This window comes from Diospyros lotus, chromosome 4 (genome assembly GCF_014633365.1).
Source record: "Diospyros lotus cultivar Yz01 chromosome 4, ASM1463336v1, whole genome shotgun sequence".
Taxonomy (NCBI): Eukaryota; Viridiplantae; Streptophyta; class Magnoliopsida; order Ericales; family Ebenaceae; genus Diospyros; species Diospyros lotus.
Genome location: NC_068341.1, coordinates 41,668,831 through 41,687,308, shown reverse-complemented (window position 1 = coordinate 41,687,308; position 18,478 = coordinate 41,668,831). Strand labels below are relative to the sequence as shown.

Genomic DNA, 18,478 nt, shown 5'->3' with positions numbered 1-18,478 from the left:
ATACTTGACGAATCAACCTGTTCTCTCCAAATATACAGTTTTTATTTTTAAAGTTTTATTAAATTATAACGTGCACTCCTCTTTGTAATGTTTAGAAAATTATTTAACATCAATAAATGACAAAAAAGGGCAGTTCGATTCAACTGGATGCTAGTAATTCTCCTTATGTACCTGTTCCAAACTTCAAGGGGCCCTCAAGTAGGCAATATATAGTCACTGGGCATGTTTGCGGAAGTAATCAAAGAATTGTATATATATTTAAAACCTGACTAGAGGAGGAATGCTAAGAAAAGGAAGCAAAAAAGCAAAAAGATAATAAACGAAAGGGCCTTGTAGAGCTAGCAATGCCCGACCAGATTGGATATTTGGACTAGCTTCCATAACATGGAAAGAATAGTAATCATATTCATATTTTGTCGTGTAGACCCATACCCTCATTAATATTACACATCATTACGGTTAAGTGCACAAATACACACACAAAAACAAAACAAAACTTAATCACTTGGTTGAAATACAAATCTAATACTACTCTGCAACGTGACCGGTATGTCAGGCCTAGCACGGTTACCACTATAATCTTGGGACAGCTCTGCCGCGGCATTCGAGCTTTTGGTGATCCCCTCCAACCACAGTAAGGGATTTTCTTAATTGATCTCTTAGAAGAGAAGGTAAGAGCATTTTTGTGCTGTCACAAGGATTCTGGACTAGTGGACGGCCTGATTCTTGAGGGCATCCGCGTGGCACCACCATGCAATTCACGACCTCCAAATCGATGACTTAATGAATTATTGGGTGTGATGGACATTTTATTCAATGAATGGTCAAATTCGTCAAGATCAATTTCATGCTCCTCGAAACTCCCAGCCATTGCATCCCAATCCCGTGCAGTGTTCTCCCGCTTGCAATCTATAAAATCGTCAAAATCTTCATCACTGCTACCTCCATCTTCGTCGTCATCGTCCTCCTCATCATATGTTGTTCTAACAACTGACCAGTATACAAAGTTTGGTCGGATGAACCTACATAATAAAACAAACACCCGCCTTTTAGAACATGCATTACACAGAAGAACAGAGAAAAAACTACCCAGGGAATTATTACAAGAGCCAAAGCAATCTGTATGACATGGGCTATTGATCCAGGCTGCTAAAATAGTTTTCCCAGACTCTTTCCCTGAAAAATAATTAACGAGGTGGAGGAATTGAAACTCTCAAATTTTGAGCTTCAGGTCAATTATGGTCTTAAGTACTAAATTTTGGTCTTGTAAGAAGAATTACTTGCATCCAGTTCCTAATGTAAGGTATGATAAAAAAATTGTTCCTTCTAAACCATTTAAAGTGAGAGACTTAGAAGTACCTATCAGATTTCTTCAACAAGTAGGGGTCAAACGGGAAGAACATATCAAGCCTTTCCATCCCTCCAAAAGCTCTGGAAAGTTCAGATTCCAGTAGGTCGTTGAAGACAAAGGTCTCTGAGACAGTGAACAGACGAGCTGCTCTTGCCTGCCGGAGAAATTCCTGTACAATGGATGGCAGGCACACCTGTTCAGAAGACAAAGGAGTAAGGTTGTTTTCCCATAAGCAAGCATTTCAAATTGTCAACAATGACCAATGCAGGCATGCGACTTGTTATTGAAGTAAACATATGAGACCAAGCAGACATAAAATTACCAAGGGGTTGTGGTGTTGTGAATAACAGACCCAGTTTTCCAGAACAATACTCCACAGAAAATGAAAAATTAGAAAATTTGTTCAAATACAAAGAATCCCCAAATAAAAACAGGAGATTTGAAAAAAATGAATTTCTCCAAAATCGTATTGAACCTGGAAAACTTCTAAAATGAGCTTTTCAAATTTTCCTTTCTAATTTGAAGATTAAAAAAATGCAGTTTTCCATAAAAAATTTCCGAAATCATCTCCATCTCTCTCTCACACAATTTACACAAGTTTCCCCAATCTCTCCATTTTCTGAACATATGTTCTAATTTTTTAGATTAGAAATTAGATTACTGTATTTCTAACATTTGAACACATTTTTTATATTTTCTATGGAAAACGAAAACTAGAGATTTTATAGAAAATTGGAGATGGCAAACTGGAAATCATTTTTCACAACTAAACAGATGCTAAATGATTGGCATGACCATGAACTCATATGGCCTTGGTCAAAACAATGTGATGGCGTTCCAACATAAGTGCCAAGTGCATTTACAATTTTGAGATCCTTCTCAGAAGACAGAAAAGAAGATTCACCTTCAAGGGGCTCAGTGGATGCTTCAAGATTGCCTCTAAAGGCATAAGAAAAAGTTGGGACTTGAGACGAGGAATATCCATAACTGATCGCATATGAAAACAAAGCACATACATGATAGCCTGCAATAGAGCAAGTTAACAGAACTGTCTCAAAATTCATCCTAAAGAAAGCTATCATAAGACACCATGTCATAGCAAAATCTAAATACAGCACCAAAAACATATGCACTCAACCACAACCACAACTACCAGAGCTGACCCGAAAAAATGCCAGGCAGACATCAGAAAGTAAGTTGAACATTTATTTACCATCCAGCTGTTTTATTTTTCAAAAAGGGTAGGGAACAACAACAATCACAAGCCTTAGTAATTCCATTTAAAAACCCAAAGAATTTCAATCAGTCAAAAAATTCCATCCCAGTACTGATGCAACATAGCTATTTCAATCTTCCTTTTCCATGAGAATATAAGAGCATAATATACCTGGCACCCAGAATAGAAAACTCTGTGAGCTTTTGGGTTGATATTGCTGACTTCATCCTCTGTGTATTTCCAACACCAGCTGACTAACCTGAACCCACCCACCCCCCCCCCCCCCCAAAAAAAAAAGTCATAATAAAGGAAAATAAAAGAAGCATGTCATCAGAATCACTTTTCCTCTTCCTTATTTCAATTAACAAGAACCAACATCAAGTGGATATGGAACTAATAGGCAACCTTTGCAATATCTTAATGACAAAAGACACTGAAAGGAACTTTGCACGAGACAAATAACTAGCAAGATAAGCCACTGCACTCATCCTGCACAGAACCAATAGAAGAATAAGAACCATATGCATGAAAGAAACAACAAAAGCTGAGAACTTGAAATGATTTGCCCTATGGATTTAATTGCAACCTTATGCAAAGAGAACATCACAATAAGGGTTCAACACAACAAGGAAAAATTCAAAGTTGTACCCAAACAGTACAAACAATTATAATGCTGGTTATATCCATAGTCATCAAAGTCGCAAAGCATACTATGGCTAAAAGGGTGCTTGGAGTGAGGCACGAGGCACAGGTAAGTGCCTCATAGACGCGAGACACATTTATTTAAAATGTGTATAAAATAATAAGATATCATTATTTTTATTTTATTATTATAAACAGTTAAATGCAAAATCATAAAATCACGAATAACAAATTTCCTAAATGTTATAAAAAATAAATAAAAAAATTTGTTCCATAATAACATAAAAAAAAGTAACAGACAAACACCTAGAGGTGCATTAATTAAAAAATTAAAATACAGTATCTAGAAAAATAAATTTAAATAAATAAGAAAGAACTCTATGTATGGTAAGAGTGTAAAATAAATTTAAACAAATGAAATAAAAACACAATTTAAATAAATTTAAAATACATTATTTAAAAAATAAACAAAGAAGCTTGTAAACCAACTCAGTGGACTATGAAACATCAAGTAGCAAGAGAGAAAGAAGGAGCACCAAGAGAGAGAACTTGCGAGAGAGAAATAGCCTAACAGGTCCCCAGAACTAGCCACTGATGTGTGTGCCTGCCGCGGTAACACTCCCAGCGAAGACCAAGTCACTAGATGAATGGCCACGCACCCCAACATGCGAAAGCTTCTTCTGCATGTGAACCTCACACGTTCAACTCTCTCGGTCCATGATGAGTCTGATGGACCACTGATCAGCCTCTGTAGGATCCTCTCTCATAGATCTATAAGAAACATGTGTTTTGTCTTGACTAAAAGAGGAAGCAAAGATGGCAAATCAAAGCTGATGCCTTCAGACAAATAAAAAACAAGTTACCCAAAGGCTGAAGCTCTTGACAATTGATGAAGTCAACTGAAGTGTTCCTTTGGAGCTTTTATTTACAATTGATTAGGGTTTCTTTGTTGCAGTCAACTAGAGACGCTTAGATTGTTTTCAAGTTTTAACGACTTAAACCCAAACAAAGAGGCTTATATCTTATATCCACAAAGTGTAAAAGGGGCATGCCTCCACGTAAAGATGTAAATGAGTCCCCAATGACCCCTTCGAAATTAAAATAAGCATAAAAATGAAATATAGGTATATAAGGCTTATTTGAAAATGTATCAAAACAAGTATGTAAATGGGGTCAATTGGGGCCCCATTTACATCCCTACCTCTGTGCCCAGGCAAGGGCTTGAAAAGGGCGCCTTGCCTCGTTCTAGCAGAGGTGCATGCCTCTGTGTACCTCATGCAAAGTTGAGTTGTGCCTTATCAGAACTAGTGTTATATCTTTGTTTATAACACTATATGTCTAGCTATGTCTGTGGATTGAATAATCCCCCAACAGTTTTAGTGTTTAAGGTATTACTCCTTATCACAAACTGCCCACCAAGCTGGGATGGAGAAAGGTTGCATTAAGTTGCCAACCACACCTAGTGTAAAGAATCCTAGTCCGAAGCTCATATTTGACGGCGGGTCTGTGAGAAACAAACTGCCACTTCAACTGCTCTTGTTACCATCAATTAGATAATTTTTTGAAGTTTGGTGTAGATTTGCAAGTTCAGTATAGAGTTGATAATTTTTGAAGTTCGTCATAAAATTGATAATCGTGTCAAGTTTGGTATTTTATAAGTAAATTACCCTAAAACTAAATATCTTATTCAATACCTCTTGACAGGGGGGCATGCACTGCCTGTGAAAATATCTGAGAGGGCATCAGCAAATCTCATGCCACAATTTTCAGGGTCGAGGGAACAGGCATAGAACGTGACAAACTGCACAAATTTAAATAAAAAAATTACATGAAGAAAATGTAAACACTGGTTTACCGAAATCAATTCATAAAGTAATACTGGCAGATAAGATCATGAATACAATGGAGCAAGGAAACCCAGACATACTAATAATATCACAGATATGTAAATCATATTTCTATGAAAGATTCAGAAAAAAAATACCTGGGCAAACTTTGACTTGTACGCACTCAGGACAGTAACCTCAAATGACTGAAGAAGAGTTTCAAATACCTAATCATGGCATTACAGAGAAAGAAATAAATACCATACTGAAAAGAAAGACAGCTAAATATAACATTTTCAATTAAGTGATAGCAGAGGCCACCTTATTCAAACGCCCAGCATCCTTACAAGATTTCAGATGCTCAAACATAAGCACCAACAAGCTATCTAATTTTTCAGCAACAACATTTCCCCTAAGACTCCTGCCACTTGAAGATTCTCTTTGAAGCTGAATGAGAGATTTGAATTGTTATATTAGGTCAGGCTGGCTAGAAATCACATGGGTAATAGAACTTAAATTAACATATCAACCTGTAGCGAGACCAGCTAAATATATTTTGCAGGGCAGAAAAATAGCTAAAAGCAAATAGAAAGGTAAATTGGTAAAACTTAAACAGACACACCATTGCATCTTCCTCATCTATCGTGTCTTCCATATCCTCCAGTTCCATCTCAAAAATGCTTTTACAAGAATCATCCTGCAAAATATCCTCCCATTCTATCTCCACCTGTAAGAAATACAATGTCGAATTTAAGGGGATAAGTTCAGCCGTCACAGCAATTTGTTAAGAAGCTTTAGACAACTCACATCCAAATCTATAAGCCTGTCCACCACTGCTATAAGCATCATGCTCCCAACAAGTTCTCCCATGGCACCACTCTCCAATCTTAACATGTTCTCAACATATGCAACAATTAACTACAAAAGCAAAAAGATATATGAAAAGAGACAGATCAGTCAGAGTCAGAAAAGGGCAACAAACATCCTTACAAATAAACCATTTGACAGAGCTGCTAGTTTTCCTGTTATCAGTTTCCTAAGAATATGAAAATGAAAACTAAATATGGTGTTCGATAAATATTTTTGTTACTCTATCTAATGATTAAATATATGTAATAATTAACTTGATATTAACAAAAATGCCCTTAGCAGTTTACTTTTTTTGTCCTTTTCCAGCAGGCGAGCTAATGATTAAATATACATAACAATTAATTTGATATGGACAAAAACACCGTTGACATAGAAACATTTTTACTTTCTTGCCATTCTTTTCCAGTTGGCTTCCCAGTCAGTCCCCAGTTCTGGGTTTAGATGGTGGGTCTTTCTTCTTCATCTTCTCTTCTCCTCTCCTTCCCTCCTCTCATCCTCCTTTCTAGATTCAGTTTAGCCAAGTAGATATTTGGCAAAGCAAAATCTAGCTATACCGAACCCAAATCCAGGTCAATCAAACCCAAATCTAGCCAAAGGTTCCATTTGGAAAAAAAGAAGAAAAAGAAAGAAGGGTATGGATGCAATTTGGAATTCCACTATGCTAAGAGAGGAAGAAGAAAATAAGAACAGAAAGAAAGTAGGACAACAAGATTGGGAGAGAAAAACATAAATTGGAGGGGTTCAAGGTCAGGTGGGGGAAGACAAAAGAAATGAAAAACGAACACTCTCATGCATCCATTTTTGTCAAATATTTCTAAAATGTTTGACCTTTTTTTTTTAAAAGAAAAAATAGACAACCAAACATCAGTTTTTGTTTTTCAGAGCACCATCAAATGTCCTTAGCATGCTTATGATACCTCAACCATGCATGTTATCAACTATCTAGCTGTTGCAATGTGCCAAAGCAGACTGGAGTGAAATGTTTGTGACTATTTAGGGTCTACTATTTGGAGGAAAAGTGAAACTCTTACTCTATAAGGGAGGCTTGAAATAGTCCCTTTAATATAAAATGTGGCATTGATTTTCTACAATTGTCATCAAGAATTAGAGGATCCATTTGTCCAATAGTCTCCAATACGGATACAAGGTTGGACAAAATGAAAGACCTTTACTTTACTCTCGTCATATCCAATGAAGTCAGTACATATAGAAGTGGAAAAAGAGCCCACAAAAGATACATGTGTAGATAACCATGACATCTTAAAGATACAAGTATATAATTTGCATGACATGACCAGGGCATTAAATACATAAACCAAAACATGTGCAAAGTGAGAAGTTACGGATTGATTGAGAAATGCACCAAAAGAGTATTTTATATTTTTTTGATATGAACACCCAACCAAACAGAATGCTGCCTCAACGGTTACCAACTTACCACACAATCAACCTGATTCTACTTGTGCTTTTGTAAACACTGCTTGCATGCTCTTGCCAAAACATGGCATGCAAAAGCAACATGAAACAATATATAACAGATTTAGTAGCACAGACCATTTAAAATTAAAGTTTGACAGCATTATCTGAAACTCACAGGTTCCTTATTGTAAACATTCGGCATTCTCTGGAGAACTATTGGCAACAGTCTCAAAGGTGCAAGAGGCACTAGATCAGTAATATCTTTCAGCGCAGAATGGATGCGATAAAGAACTTGACTTTTTCTTGCAACACCACATGGCTGCTTCAGCAATTCTGTGAAAGAATGTGGAGGCATAAAATTGCTTATAAGCATTTCCAAGCATGAATCAACGTATTTTCCGCTGGAAGCTGCCTATACAATTCAATAAACAAAACATAATCAAGATAAATCCACCAAATAACCCTGCTTGTAATGTATGGTATCCACATACCAAGGATGTTATTAGTTCAATCAATGCATCCATGACGTCAGGCTCATAGTTCCACATGCTCATTCCAAATATCTGAATAGCACCCATGTCAGAGTTTATAGTAGTCAATGGATAAAATACACGAAGGAGTCAATCTCATGCAACAGCAACTTACAGAAGAAAGAAGAGACTCATGTTGAACATTATCAATACAAGAAACTGCGCCCGACAATGCCTTTAGACTTGTCTGCAAAGCAAGAAATTGCCAAAATGAAACAATAGTGCAATATACTCGATGAAATAAAAATCTAAAATTACTTTTCACAAAATTTGGTCATGGCTACATACCACGAGAAGTGCCACCTCATCCAGGGTAAGACTTTCTCTGTGGTGGAGAACCCCAATTAGCTGGTTATAACTCTCGGAGTCACCCTATGCCACAAGTTTCAGTTTTATACATTTGTTAAACCTTTGGCATAAACTAAGTAGAATGCGTTTTCACATTAAAAGTGTAAATTGATCACTTTATATACACTCAATATGTGAAATGAAGCCCAATGATAGTTTAAATTTGTTTTTATTTTCAGAAATATCAGTTCTTTACTCCTACATTACAGAAATGCTAGTACTCAATGATATTATGAATTGGTACGCAAGTCTTGAAACATAGTATGGTTTATTTCTGAAACAGAGGATTTATAATGCTAGCAATCCAGAAATTTTTCACATTAATTCTCTTATATGCTCTCTTAAGAAAGGGAAAAGAACATACATAAAAAACACAAATATGCTGATAGTAAGGTTGTGGCTAAAAATTTGAGGAAAAAATTCACTATTATTATCCTGCAGATATTTTCTTGCATAATTAATTTCAAGAAACAATATGCTAAATAATATAATTTCATTTGATATCTAATTTAACAACAACAATTACATGCCTTTTGGGTTGGCTACATCAATTTTAGATCTCCAACCAATTTTATTCATGGTCATAACTTTTGTAACTCCACTATATCCTATGTCATGTCTAAGGAGTTTCCTGCCAAATTGCCTTTGGTCTTCCTTTTCCTGTCTGCTACAAATTTCTCCCATTTTATGTATAATTTCATATTTTATTGTTTTTTCTTACATGGCCGCAAATCTACTGAGATGTTCTCATCCCAATTATGCTCATTGTACATATTGGAAATTAACTGCCCAACATTTTGAGCCATACAACAAAAATGGTCTTATAGTCATTTGACATAACTTCCATTATAGGTTTAAGAACTTTTATGATTGTATAACTGCCCAACATTTTGAGCCATACAACAAAAATGGTCTTATAGTCATTTGACATAACTTCCATTATAGGTTTAAGAACTTTTATGATTGTATAAAATACTAGATGCACTTCTCCTATTTAAACATCATGTCTTTATTCTATGAGTAATATCCTCTATATTCTCACCCTTCTTTTTGAACAATTGATTTTTTTTTTTTTTTTTTTTGGAAAAACACCATCTCCAAGTTTCACAAGAATATAATTCACACTTATATTTTTACTTACATTCCACATACTCAGTTTTTAGCCTACTTAGTTTAAAACTTTTGGATTCTAAGGTTTTTCTCCTCATTTGAAGTTTATATGTTTTCTATTGCCTCATTTTTCAAGATAATATCATCTGCAAAAAACATATCCCAAGTTGCTCCTTGAAATGTGTTTTCCAATATCTAGTTGTCAAAAATAAATAAATAACTATAGAAAATAACTTGAAATATAACAATAACATATATAAATCCACCCCTAATTTATCACCTTTTTTAGAACAAAACCAAAAATAAACATGGTTATGTACATATTTGCATCTCACATCCCAATTGGTCTTTACACGAAAATTTCATGATAGTGACAAGAGGTTTGACCAATAAAGTGCAACTAACTCAAGCAATAATCCTTAGTTTCCAGAATGCTTACCAGGCTAACTGATAGAAGGGCATTTCGCACATGACATACCAACTCTGAATCAGTGAAATTGACGTCTTCCATTTGAACAAACACTGCCTTCTCTGTTGCTAATTCCACTCCCATGGTCTCAGCAATTATATGCAATGCTCCACGGGGACCAGAAGAAGTAAATTTATTAACTCAACCTGCATAATTGGAAATTCATGGTTAACCATTAATATGAAAACCAAGCCAGGTAGCAGGTTATTCAAGCTTGGCTAGAAAATTAACAAATTCAAATGCATTCAAGCTTGGTATGTAGAGTAAAATCTTAAAGCAAACTTAGATCACAGGTTCTGCTCAAGTAAGTTGTTCCTATGTCAAGTTAAATCTTACGAGCTTAGGTCATAAGCAAAGGTTGATACTTGCTCCAATCCACACAATCTTAAACAAGCCCAAATTAAGAGCCAAGATTAACTAACTTATTACTATAGTGCTTATAAACTTAGCGAACTAAATTCAAGTCAAGCTTAAAAATAAGTAAAAACCGTATCCAAAATATGTTTTAAGGTAAATTTCCTATGTAATGAACTAATCCATACGAGCCTTTTAAACTCGATACACGAGCAAGCTTCGTCAAAGTGCTTCAGGATACTCGTGGTAAAAAGGAAAATTTCCCAAAAAAGCTCCAAATACACGAAATTCCAAGCATAATTATTAATCCTAGAAGTTGAAACCATTCTAGAATATTAAAACTAACTTATCCGATAATTATCAGATTACAACATTGAGATTAGCTCAATTTCAACTACTACGCCCCTAAGTAGGGAGAATTTTTCAGAAGTCTAGCAACCGAGTTCGATAGACTTACCTATCGTAATCCACATATCAATAAAGACTCCGTGCACTCCGCTTAATACATGTCTATAACTAATTAATACACACATGCATGAATATACGTCCATACAGAGAAAGAGAGAGACAGAGCTTACGATCAAAGGACTGAAAACAGAGAGAAGCTCAGTCTGAGTCTGGACAGCGTTGCCTTACGCTAAAGCCGGAGCTCGCAGGAGCTGAGTCTGAGTCTGGACGGCGTTGTCTTACGGTGAGGCCCGAGCTGGCCGGAGCCTCTCTCTCTCGCGCGCGCGCCGCCAGACCGAAGGGAGGGGTATGCGCCAAGGCGTTAAAAACTTTTCAGCCCAAACCCTAACCCCTCAGTAGGGTTATACTTCTAACTCAGGTTAAGGCTTAGTTTGGCAAGGCTTTTATTTTGGAGCCAGGATCTCTCCCATTTTGCTGTCCTTCTCTGTCCAGCCAATGAGAAACAGCCGCATCACCATTTTTAAATAATAATTTTTACAAAAAAAAGTTATAAAATCAAACAAAAAAAATTATAAATGAAATATATGTTGATTTATATATGTTATTATGTTGATTATAAAACATAGCAAAAATTACTATTTAAAAATGGGTGATGTGACTGTTTCTTATTGGCTGGACGGGATAACAGATATTGGCTCTTTATTTTATAACTTTTAAACTAGTGTTTAAGCTGGTTATAGTGTTTAAGTTAGGTAGTGTTTAAACTATTATCAATTAATAATTATCAGTTAATAGTTATATGTTTGGTTTGAAAAATTTGATAAACTATTACAAACTTGATAAAAAGACGAAAATAAAGATGTTGTTGAATAATATAAAATTTTATAATTAAATGTTAATAAATTATACATAATTATTAAAAATATATTAATATAATATTATTATATATGTTATATAACAACAATATATATTATTATCAATATATATTATTATGTGTTACTATTGTTACATATATATATATACACATAAACGACACGATAGTAAGAAGGAAATAAGGCGAAGCATGGACGGCGATGGGTAGCAGCCGATGAGGCGACGGAGAAGATGATGGGCAACGGTCAAACTCTTACAACCGAGGAGATGATGGGAGCAATGGCGGGGAAACGATGGTTGATGCTGCCAATGAGGGTGATTACCAGCAATAAATAGCTGGTGGGGGCGACAGCAATGGTTGACAACGACAACTGAAATAGTTAAAGAATAATAAGAAGGTGGGAGACAGAGGTTAAAGAATATAACATGACTAGACATTAGCAAAAATATGAAGATAAAATAATAAAATGCTTGGTCAACCTAGCTTCTAAATAAGTAGTTTTTTGCAAAAATTATCTTCCAATAGCTCTTGCCAAAAGTTGTTGCCACAACGTTTAAGCTAGCTCAAACACTCACCAATTTTTCTTAATAACTTATAAACTATTAAGCGGTCAAACTGCTTTACCAAACAAGCCATAAGTTTGGCATACATCGTCTTTTGCATGAATTGGATAATGGGATCGCTTGTTTATTTTCACTTTCAATTCTTTTTTTTCATTATAAATAATTTAACTAAAATGACATAAATTAATAAAAGCAAAGCCAAAATAATCAAACTTTATTCGAAATAACAAATATTAAATTGAAGGCTATTTTAGATATATTTAAGGGTTAAAATGGAAAACACATACAAAATGAAAATTGGAGGTATTTTTTAATATTACCAAATGGGCTTAAAATATTTTTAAAATTATAAAAATATATATATTTTTTAGTATTTATAGACATTTTGATACAGAAAACATTTCAAAAATATCAAAACAACATTTCCGAGACATTTCTAAGCATCATAATTTAAGGATTCAGTAAATTTAATTATTGTCAAAGTTATCAATTTGTGTTTGTTTAGTATAATGTAAAATTAAATTATATATTTTTTAAAATAATTTAATTATAAACACAATAATTTAAAAAAAATATCATTTATTCATAACTTTGGATATTGGCAATCAAAAAATAAATCATATTGTTTAATAATATAATAATTATTATTTTTAAACAAAAATAAATTGAACACAAAAATAAAATATAAAACGCATTATCTTTATTGTTTTAAGCCCGTTTTGAATTTTCAGTTTTTTAAAATACTAAAAACCCATTTATTTTGCTATTTTAAAATATGCATTTTTAAAAATAAGAAATTTGTTTGTAAAGGAAACCAAAAACAATTGGGTGTTTTTAGCTAAAATACGTTGAAAATGCCAAAACGCTCAAAATACTCCCCCCGCATCCCCAAATCTCACAGATCTATTGTATTTCTCAGTTATTATCTTATGTTTTCTCATTTCTCCTATATTCCATTCATTCTCAAGCCTCTCCTATTGACCATGTCTTTCATCTCTATCATCGCCACGCGCCATCGTCGACTGCGCTCGCCACTACTATTGCTATCACCACCATCGACCGCATCTGCCATTCGATCTTGTTGGTTTTGTCCCTTGTCTTTTATCTCATCTTCATTCTCTTGCTTGTTTTTAGATATGTTAGTTGATGGGCTCTTGGGTGTCGGGTGGTTAATTTCGTGGCCGAAAATCACATACCATAGGGTGTTAGGTTTGGTTGAATATTTAAGCTTAAATATAAGAAAATTTGGCTATTGGATTTTGTTAGTTTTTGGACACGTTGGTTGATGGATCCTTGGGTGTCGGGTGGTTGTCTTTAATCCCTGGAAACGATCGCCCACGGTAGCCAATCACGATAGGCAATGCATTTTTCATTTTGTGCCTGAAAATAAAAAATTAAATATACAAAAATTAAACTGTTACATCTAGGCTATTTTTGTGTATGTTAACCTATTTGATTTGAAGTTTCTAATAATAGACTCTAATCATGTGAATCTTTAGTTGGCGATAGCTGCTAGTGACAAAGAAGATGCGAGGTATCGGAGAATAGAAGAATCAAAGATAAATAAAGAAAAGAAAAAAAGTAAATAAAAAATAAGAAGAAACATTTATTTTAAAATTTGAAAATAAATTTATATATTTATTTAAAATTTTAAAAATATAGTATATCTATATTATAATTAAAAATATAAGATAATATATAATATATTATTAAATGTATAATTCAATATAAATTCTAGCTAAGATGTATGTGAACAATTCATTAATTAATTTTATTATTTTATTTTAATAGTAAAATTTAAATAAAAAGAGTTAATTTTATTATTTAATAATCAAATTTATTGAGTAAAATATTATAAAATATTTATTTTTAAAATTTTTAAAGTAAATATGTTTTTTAATTTTATGTTTTAAGTAATAATTTTTCAAAATAAAAAAAATAATATATTTTTAAAAATTTTAAAACACAAAATTAAAAATAAATTCAAAACTAAAAACCCAAAGCTTTTATTATCAAAACTGGAAGGGTATTATATGTATTTTTGGCGAAGTTCTGGGTGATTAGTGTAATTTTCCCCAAAATCAGATTGATATTGGGTTCTCCCGTCATAGAACCCTAACGCATTATAGGAGCCCTAATTGGAGATTGTCAACGCGACGCTGTGGTTTCAAACCTAATCTGCAAGTCATCGTCTTCCAGGTAATCTGTGTATGGAGGATATGTATGTGTGTATCCATTGCACATGTTCAGTTAACAGCTTCTGCATTTGTTTTGATTCCCTATTGTTAATTCGTTTGGTTGACTGTGTTTGCAGATCCTGTTATTCCGTGTCTCCCGCCTTTGTTGGGTTCGTTTTCTTATTATCATGGCAACTAGTAAGTTGCTTACACCGTTTGATATGTATCTATCCATATAACAATAACTGCCTATACAATTTGTTTTGGGTACAAATTTATGTTTTCTCGTGTTTATTGCGAATAATTTCGTTCTCTATGTGCTTGGTTGAATTGTGGATGCGTTTGGTGCAGGACTTCAATTTGAGAACTCCTGTGAAGTTGGGGTTTTCTCGAAGCTGACCAATGCATACTGTCTCGTTGCTATTGGAGGTTCCGAAAGCTTTTACAGGTTTCTTTATGTGTTGGGATTGTGTTTTTGAATCTTGTCTTGTTCTGTCTATGGCTTACAAAAAGGAGCTAGAAGTTTAATGTCTGGCCTTTTTTCAGCACGTTTGAGGCTGAGTTGGCAGGTGTTATCCCTGTAGTCAAAACCTCCATTGGAGGCACTCGGATCATTGGACGGCTTTGTGCTGGTCAGGACTTTGAATTCTCTTATATTTTCATGGAAGCACTTCTTTTTAGATGTCTTGAGCTTTATTGTAACTGTCTTAATATAATCATTTGATTTTTATTGCAGGAAACAAAAAAGGGCTTCTCCTGCCTCATACCACTACTGACCAAGGTAACGCTGCAATACTGTAACCTTTCCTTCATATTCAAAAATAAATTATTATATGTGTATTGTACTCATCCAATATCCTGGAGGAGCTCTCTAGGTGAGGCAGGCTACCTCCTCCAACTATTTGAAGGTTAGACTAGTTGTTGGGAGTGGTGGCTTCGACCTTTTTGAAAGTCCTGTAGTTTTTACGTACTTGCAGATTGTGAATTTGATTTAGAACTTTACCAGAAGCCTGAGTAGGTGCACAAGTCATTGTGACAGGGTACTTAGATAGCGGCAAATAAAGTTCAGATACTGTTTATGCTATATGGCTAAAGTCAATATGTATAGGTCATATTTGTTGGTGAGAAATAATTATTGTTCGTTGCTTATAAAAAAAATAGAAAAAGAGATAGAAAGACTAAAAATGCAAAAGTGAAACAAGTTGTGTACTTTATCCTCGGTTTGGGACATTGAAATCTTGGACAAAATATCATAGAACAAAGTACTGCTCTTTTATCTTTTATGTTGTAATGGTGCACTATTTTGGGAGTGATGCGTATTAAAGATAAGATAAAGAGAGTTTCATTAAGATGGTTTAATCTTGTGCAAAGAAAACTGATGGAAGCACTTGTGAGGTGAATGGATGAAATGGAGAAAATGTGTAGCAAAAGAGGGAGAGGAAGGCCTAAGAAAACTCATTGGGAAACCTTAGAAATGACACAGTATATAATGGTCATATACAGGATATAACCATGGATAGGGATAATTGGAGATCTAAAATTCATATAGATGACTCCCCCCCAGCGGGATTATGGCTTGTGATTATTGTTGATATTGGTGGTGCACTATTGTTGTGCAGACTGCTGTGACTGAGCTGTGTGTAATCTTTGACTTCAATCAATATTTTCATATTCCTTCTGTCTTAGAAGGGATGAAAATCATCATCAAAGAGCACATGGTTTAAAGGATTTGTTGTTGAGTGATTTACTCACTTTTTGGCTGGAGGATGAAATCCATCTTGCGTGGTCAAGCAATTGCACATTTGGTTGAAACAACTTAAAACTACATGTGGTAGTTCCTAAGCTTTTAAACAAATTATTCCCCCCCGTCCCTTGGGATTTACCTCTCACATCCTGCTAAATCCCTACGGTTGGTTCTTAGATTTGTTTCAAGGGATTGGGATGTAAATAACATGGATATGTCTTTATCTCAAGTTAAAGATATGATGTAGGTTATGTTGTTTCTGAAAAGTAATTGTGCCGAGCTATCACCTTTGTGGCAAGTGCAACAGTCTGTAGATTGATTGCTCTAGCGATTTTAGTTTAAATGCAAACGGGAGTGTGGTGGTTGTCTTTTACTAGCTCAAACTTCTTTTTTTTCATGGTTTTCATCTTCCAATTATGAATATATAAGTTTATGATTGTCATGCCTTCCTTTAGAGGCTATTGCTTTTCAATGTCGTGCCCTACATGACATTGCTAATATCTAGTGCATATTTTAATTGATTCTTCTGTCATAATTATTGAACTGAATTAACTTTATTCTTTGTGATCTTGTTGATTATATTTGTTGGCCTTTTTCCGGAGGACCATTGGACCTTAAATTTCAAATATTTTTGCTTATGTAAGAACTTCAACACCTGAGAAACAGTCTTCCGGATCAAGTGGTGGTCCAACGCATTGAAGAGAGACTATCTGCTCTTGGAAACTGCATAGCTTGCAATGACTATGTTGCACTAGCTCACACTGATCTCGACAGGGTAAAGTTGCCTATTTCCCTGGGAGAAATGTCTTTTATGAATTCTGTTTCAATTTCTAATTAGTTTAAATAAGGTATTGGTATAGTTTGGTTAAGGTTATATTTTTTCCCTTTTGTTTTCTTCCTGCAGAAACTTTATTCCTGCTCCTGTAATGTAATAATAACTTAATACTAGATACCTGTAATTTGTTGGTTATGCTCTGCTTCTTTGCCAAATGCAACATAACACTTTCTTGTGTTTAACTTTTGGCAGATGAAATCCTTGTTTGAGGGGGGGGATTGTTTTGGGGGTGGGTTTGAGAAATTAGTTCTAGCAGCAATAAATTTTTTTGATGGAGCTGACCTTGACTTCTGAGCGTGCATCAGGTGTCTTTGCAAGGGTTGAGGGAGGGTCATTTTTGTTTTGCAACTTTTTGCTTTTTTTAAAGAAGGTTGTTATATGACAATTTGAACTCATGACCTTCCAGTCACAAATGAGCGACCTTATATTACTACGAAGAAGTAACTTGATGCTAATCCAAATGTGTTTATATTTTTTATATTCTTAAAACCAGATACATCTTGGATACTTCAAACACACTACCTACATACAAATAGTAGACAATGCCAATCACTTAAACAGATAAGAGCCACATTTAAGTTTTAGAACAAGCTGAAAATCAGTACTGAATAACAAAAACTGTTGATTATATCTATTGCCCCTTACTACTCTAGATTTTTCAAATCTACGTGTTTTGTAGCGCTGAACTTTGAACTTATTTATCGATAGTCTTTATAATATATTTTTAATTTAAAGATAAATAAATGATTATTATTTCACTTATATTATACATGAGTATATATTTCTTGATGTGTCCAATATATTGTGTATTAACTTTTTTGGAAATTGCTGTCTGGATGTCTGTTGTATATTGCCCAAAACTCATGTCTATATCCATACTTAGGATAACTTAGTGTTAACTGCAGTGTGATGAGAAGAGTTTGATCAACAATTGTTCTCGGTAAATTTGCTACCCATTTGAAGTTATTGCTCGGAATCTTAAACCCTCAATACTGACCCATATAATGGATCCTCATTTTTCTGATGTTAATCTGTTACTAGACTTCATTCAGGCTGCTCATGTTTTACTTTTCTCTGTTGACTTGCAGGAAACTGAGGAGCTGATTGCTGATGTTCTTGGAGTGGAAGTTTTTAGGCAGACGATCGCTGGTAACATTCTAGTGGGTAGCTATTGTGCCTTCTCAAATAAAGGTGGCTTGGTAAGACAATCTTCCCCAATATATAGCAATACCTTTTTTTTTTTTTTCCATTTTGTTCTGTTCTCTTTCTAATTAAAACTTGGCGTGGAGCAGGTCCATCCTCATACTTCCATTGAAGATTTAGATGAACTTTCAACCCTTCTTCAGGTCCCTTTGGTGGCGGGGACCGTAAACCGTGGTAGCGAAGTGATCGCTGCCGGCTTGACAGTGAATGACTGGACGGCATTCTGTGGGTCGGACACTACAGCAACAGAACTGTCTGTCATTGAGAGTGTCCTCAAGTTGAGAGAAGCCCAACCTAGTGCCATTGTTGATGAAATGAGGAAATCATTGATTGACACCTATGTTTGAGCCCTTGAAGTAGTTCTAAGAATGGTCTTGTTCGTGTTTCTGAAGTACTTTGTCACAAGACGCAGTTTTCTGTTTGTTTCTGGGGTATAAATTATTAGAGTGTAGTATTCACCTAATTATAAGTTATGAATTATTAATTTTGAATGAGCATAATTATAATGATATTGGTTCTGTTTTGTTCTTTATTGTCAC

At 34.5% G+C, this 18,478-nt stretch overlaps 2 protein-coding genes across 2 annotated transcripts; one reads left to right on the top strand and one right to left on the bottom strand.

The window, feature by feature from the left end:
• Positions 1-380: 380 nt before the first annotated feature.
• On the bottom strand, positions 381-10,899 carry LOC127800723 (RNA polymerase I-specific transcription initiation factor rrn3-like). Its single transcript, XM_052335500.1, has 16 exons — positions 10,714-10,899; positions 9,752-9,927; positions 8,143-8,226; positions 7,970-8,041; positions 7,816-7,887; positions 7,500-7,736; positions 5,843-5,953; positions 5,658-5,762; positions 5,357-5,482; positions 5,194-5,262; positions 4,904-5,010; positions 2,973-3,056; positions 2,739-2,826; positions 2,256-2,375; positions 1,360-1,544; positions 381-1,022 (listed from the first exon to the last, which is right to left on the bottom strand). The coding sequence occupies exons 2-16, from the start codon at positions 9,863-9,865 to the stop codon at positions 692-694; spliced, it is 1,905 nt and encodes a 634-aa protein (XP_052191460.1). The 5' UTR covers positions 9,866-9,927; positions 10,714-10,899; the 3' UTR covers positions 381-691.
• A 3,175-nt stretch (positions 10,900-14,074) lies between these two features.
• Positions 14,075-18,471, top strand: LOC127799171 (eukaryotic translation initiation factor 6-2). The gene is made up of 8 exons (XM_052332932.1): positions 14,075-14,179; positions 14,295-14,355; positions 14,509-14,605; positions 14,704-14,789; positions 14,894-14,938; positions 16,546-16,676; positions 17,825-17,935; positions 18,029-18,471. The coding sequence occupies exons 2-8, from the start codon at positions 14,346-14,348 to the stop codon at positions 18,284-18,286; spliced, it is 738 nt and encodes a 245-aa protein (XP_052188892.1). The 5' UTR covers positions 14,075-14,179; positions 14,295-14,345; the 3' UTR covers positions 18,287-18,471.
• The last annotated feature ends 7 nt before the right edge of the window (positions 18,472-18,478 follow it).

What these genes read in the sequence shown, in the direction of transcription:
- LOC127800723 (XM_052335500.1), bottom strand. Translation starts at nt 9,865, where the DNA reads ATGGGAGTGGAATTAGCAACAGAGAAGGCAGTGTTTGTTCAAATGGAA. An exon ending in TTGAACTAATAACATCCTTG is followed by an intron (nt 7,737 to 7,815) that starts GTATGTGGATAC and finishes TGAATTGTATAG; the next exon opens with GCAGCTTCCAGCGGAAAATA. An exon ending in GCATGCCCCCCTGTCAAGAG is followed by an intron (nt 3,057 to 4,903) that starts GTATTGAATAAG and finishes GGTTCTGTGCAG; the next exon opens with GATGAGTGCAGTGGCTTATC.
- LOC127799171 (XM_052332932.1), top strand. An exon ending in GGTTCCGAAAGCTTTTACAG is followed by an intron (nt 14,606 to 14,703) that starts GTTTCTTTATGT and finishes GCCTTTTTTCAG; the next exon opens with CACGTTTGAGGCTGAGTTGG. An exon ending in CTCACACTGATCTCGACAGG is followed by an intron (nt 16,677 to 17,824) that starts GTAAAGTTGCCT and finishes GTTGACTTGCAG; the next exon opens with GAAACTGAGGAGCTGATTGC.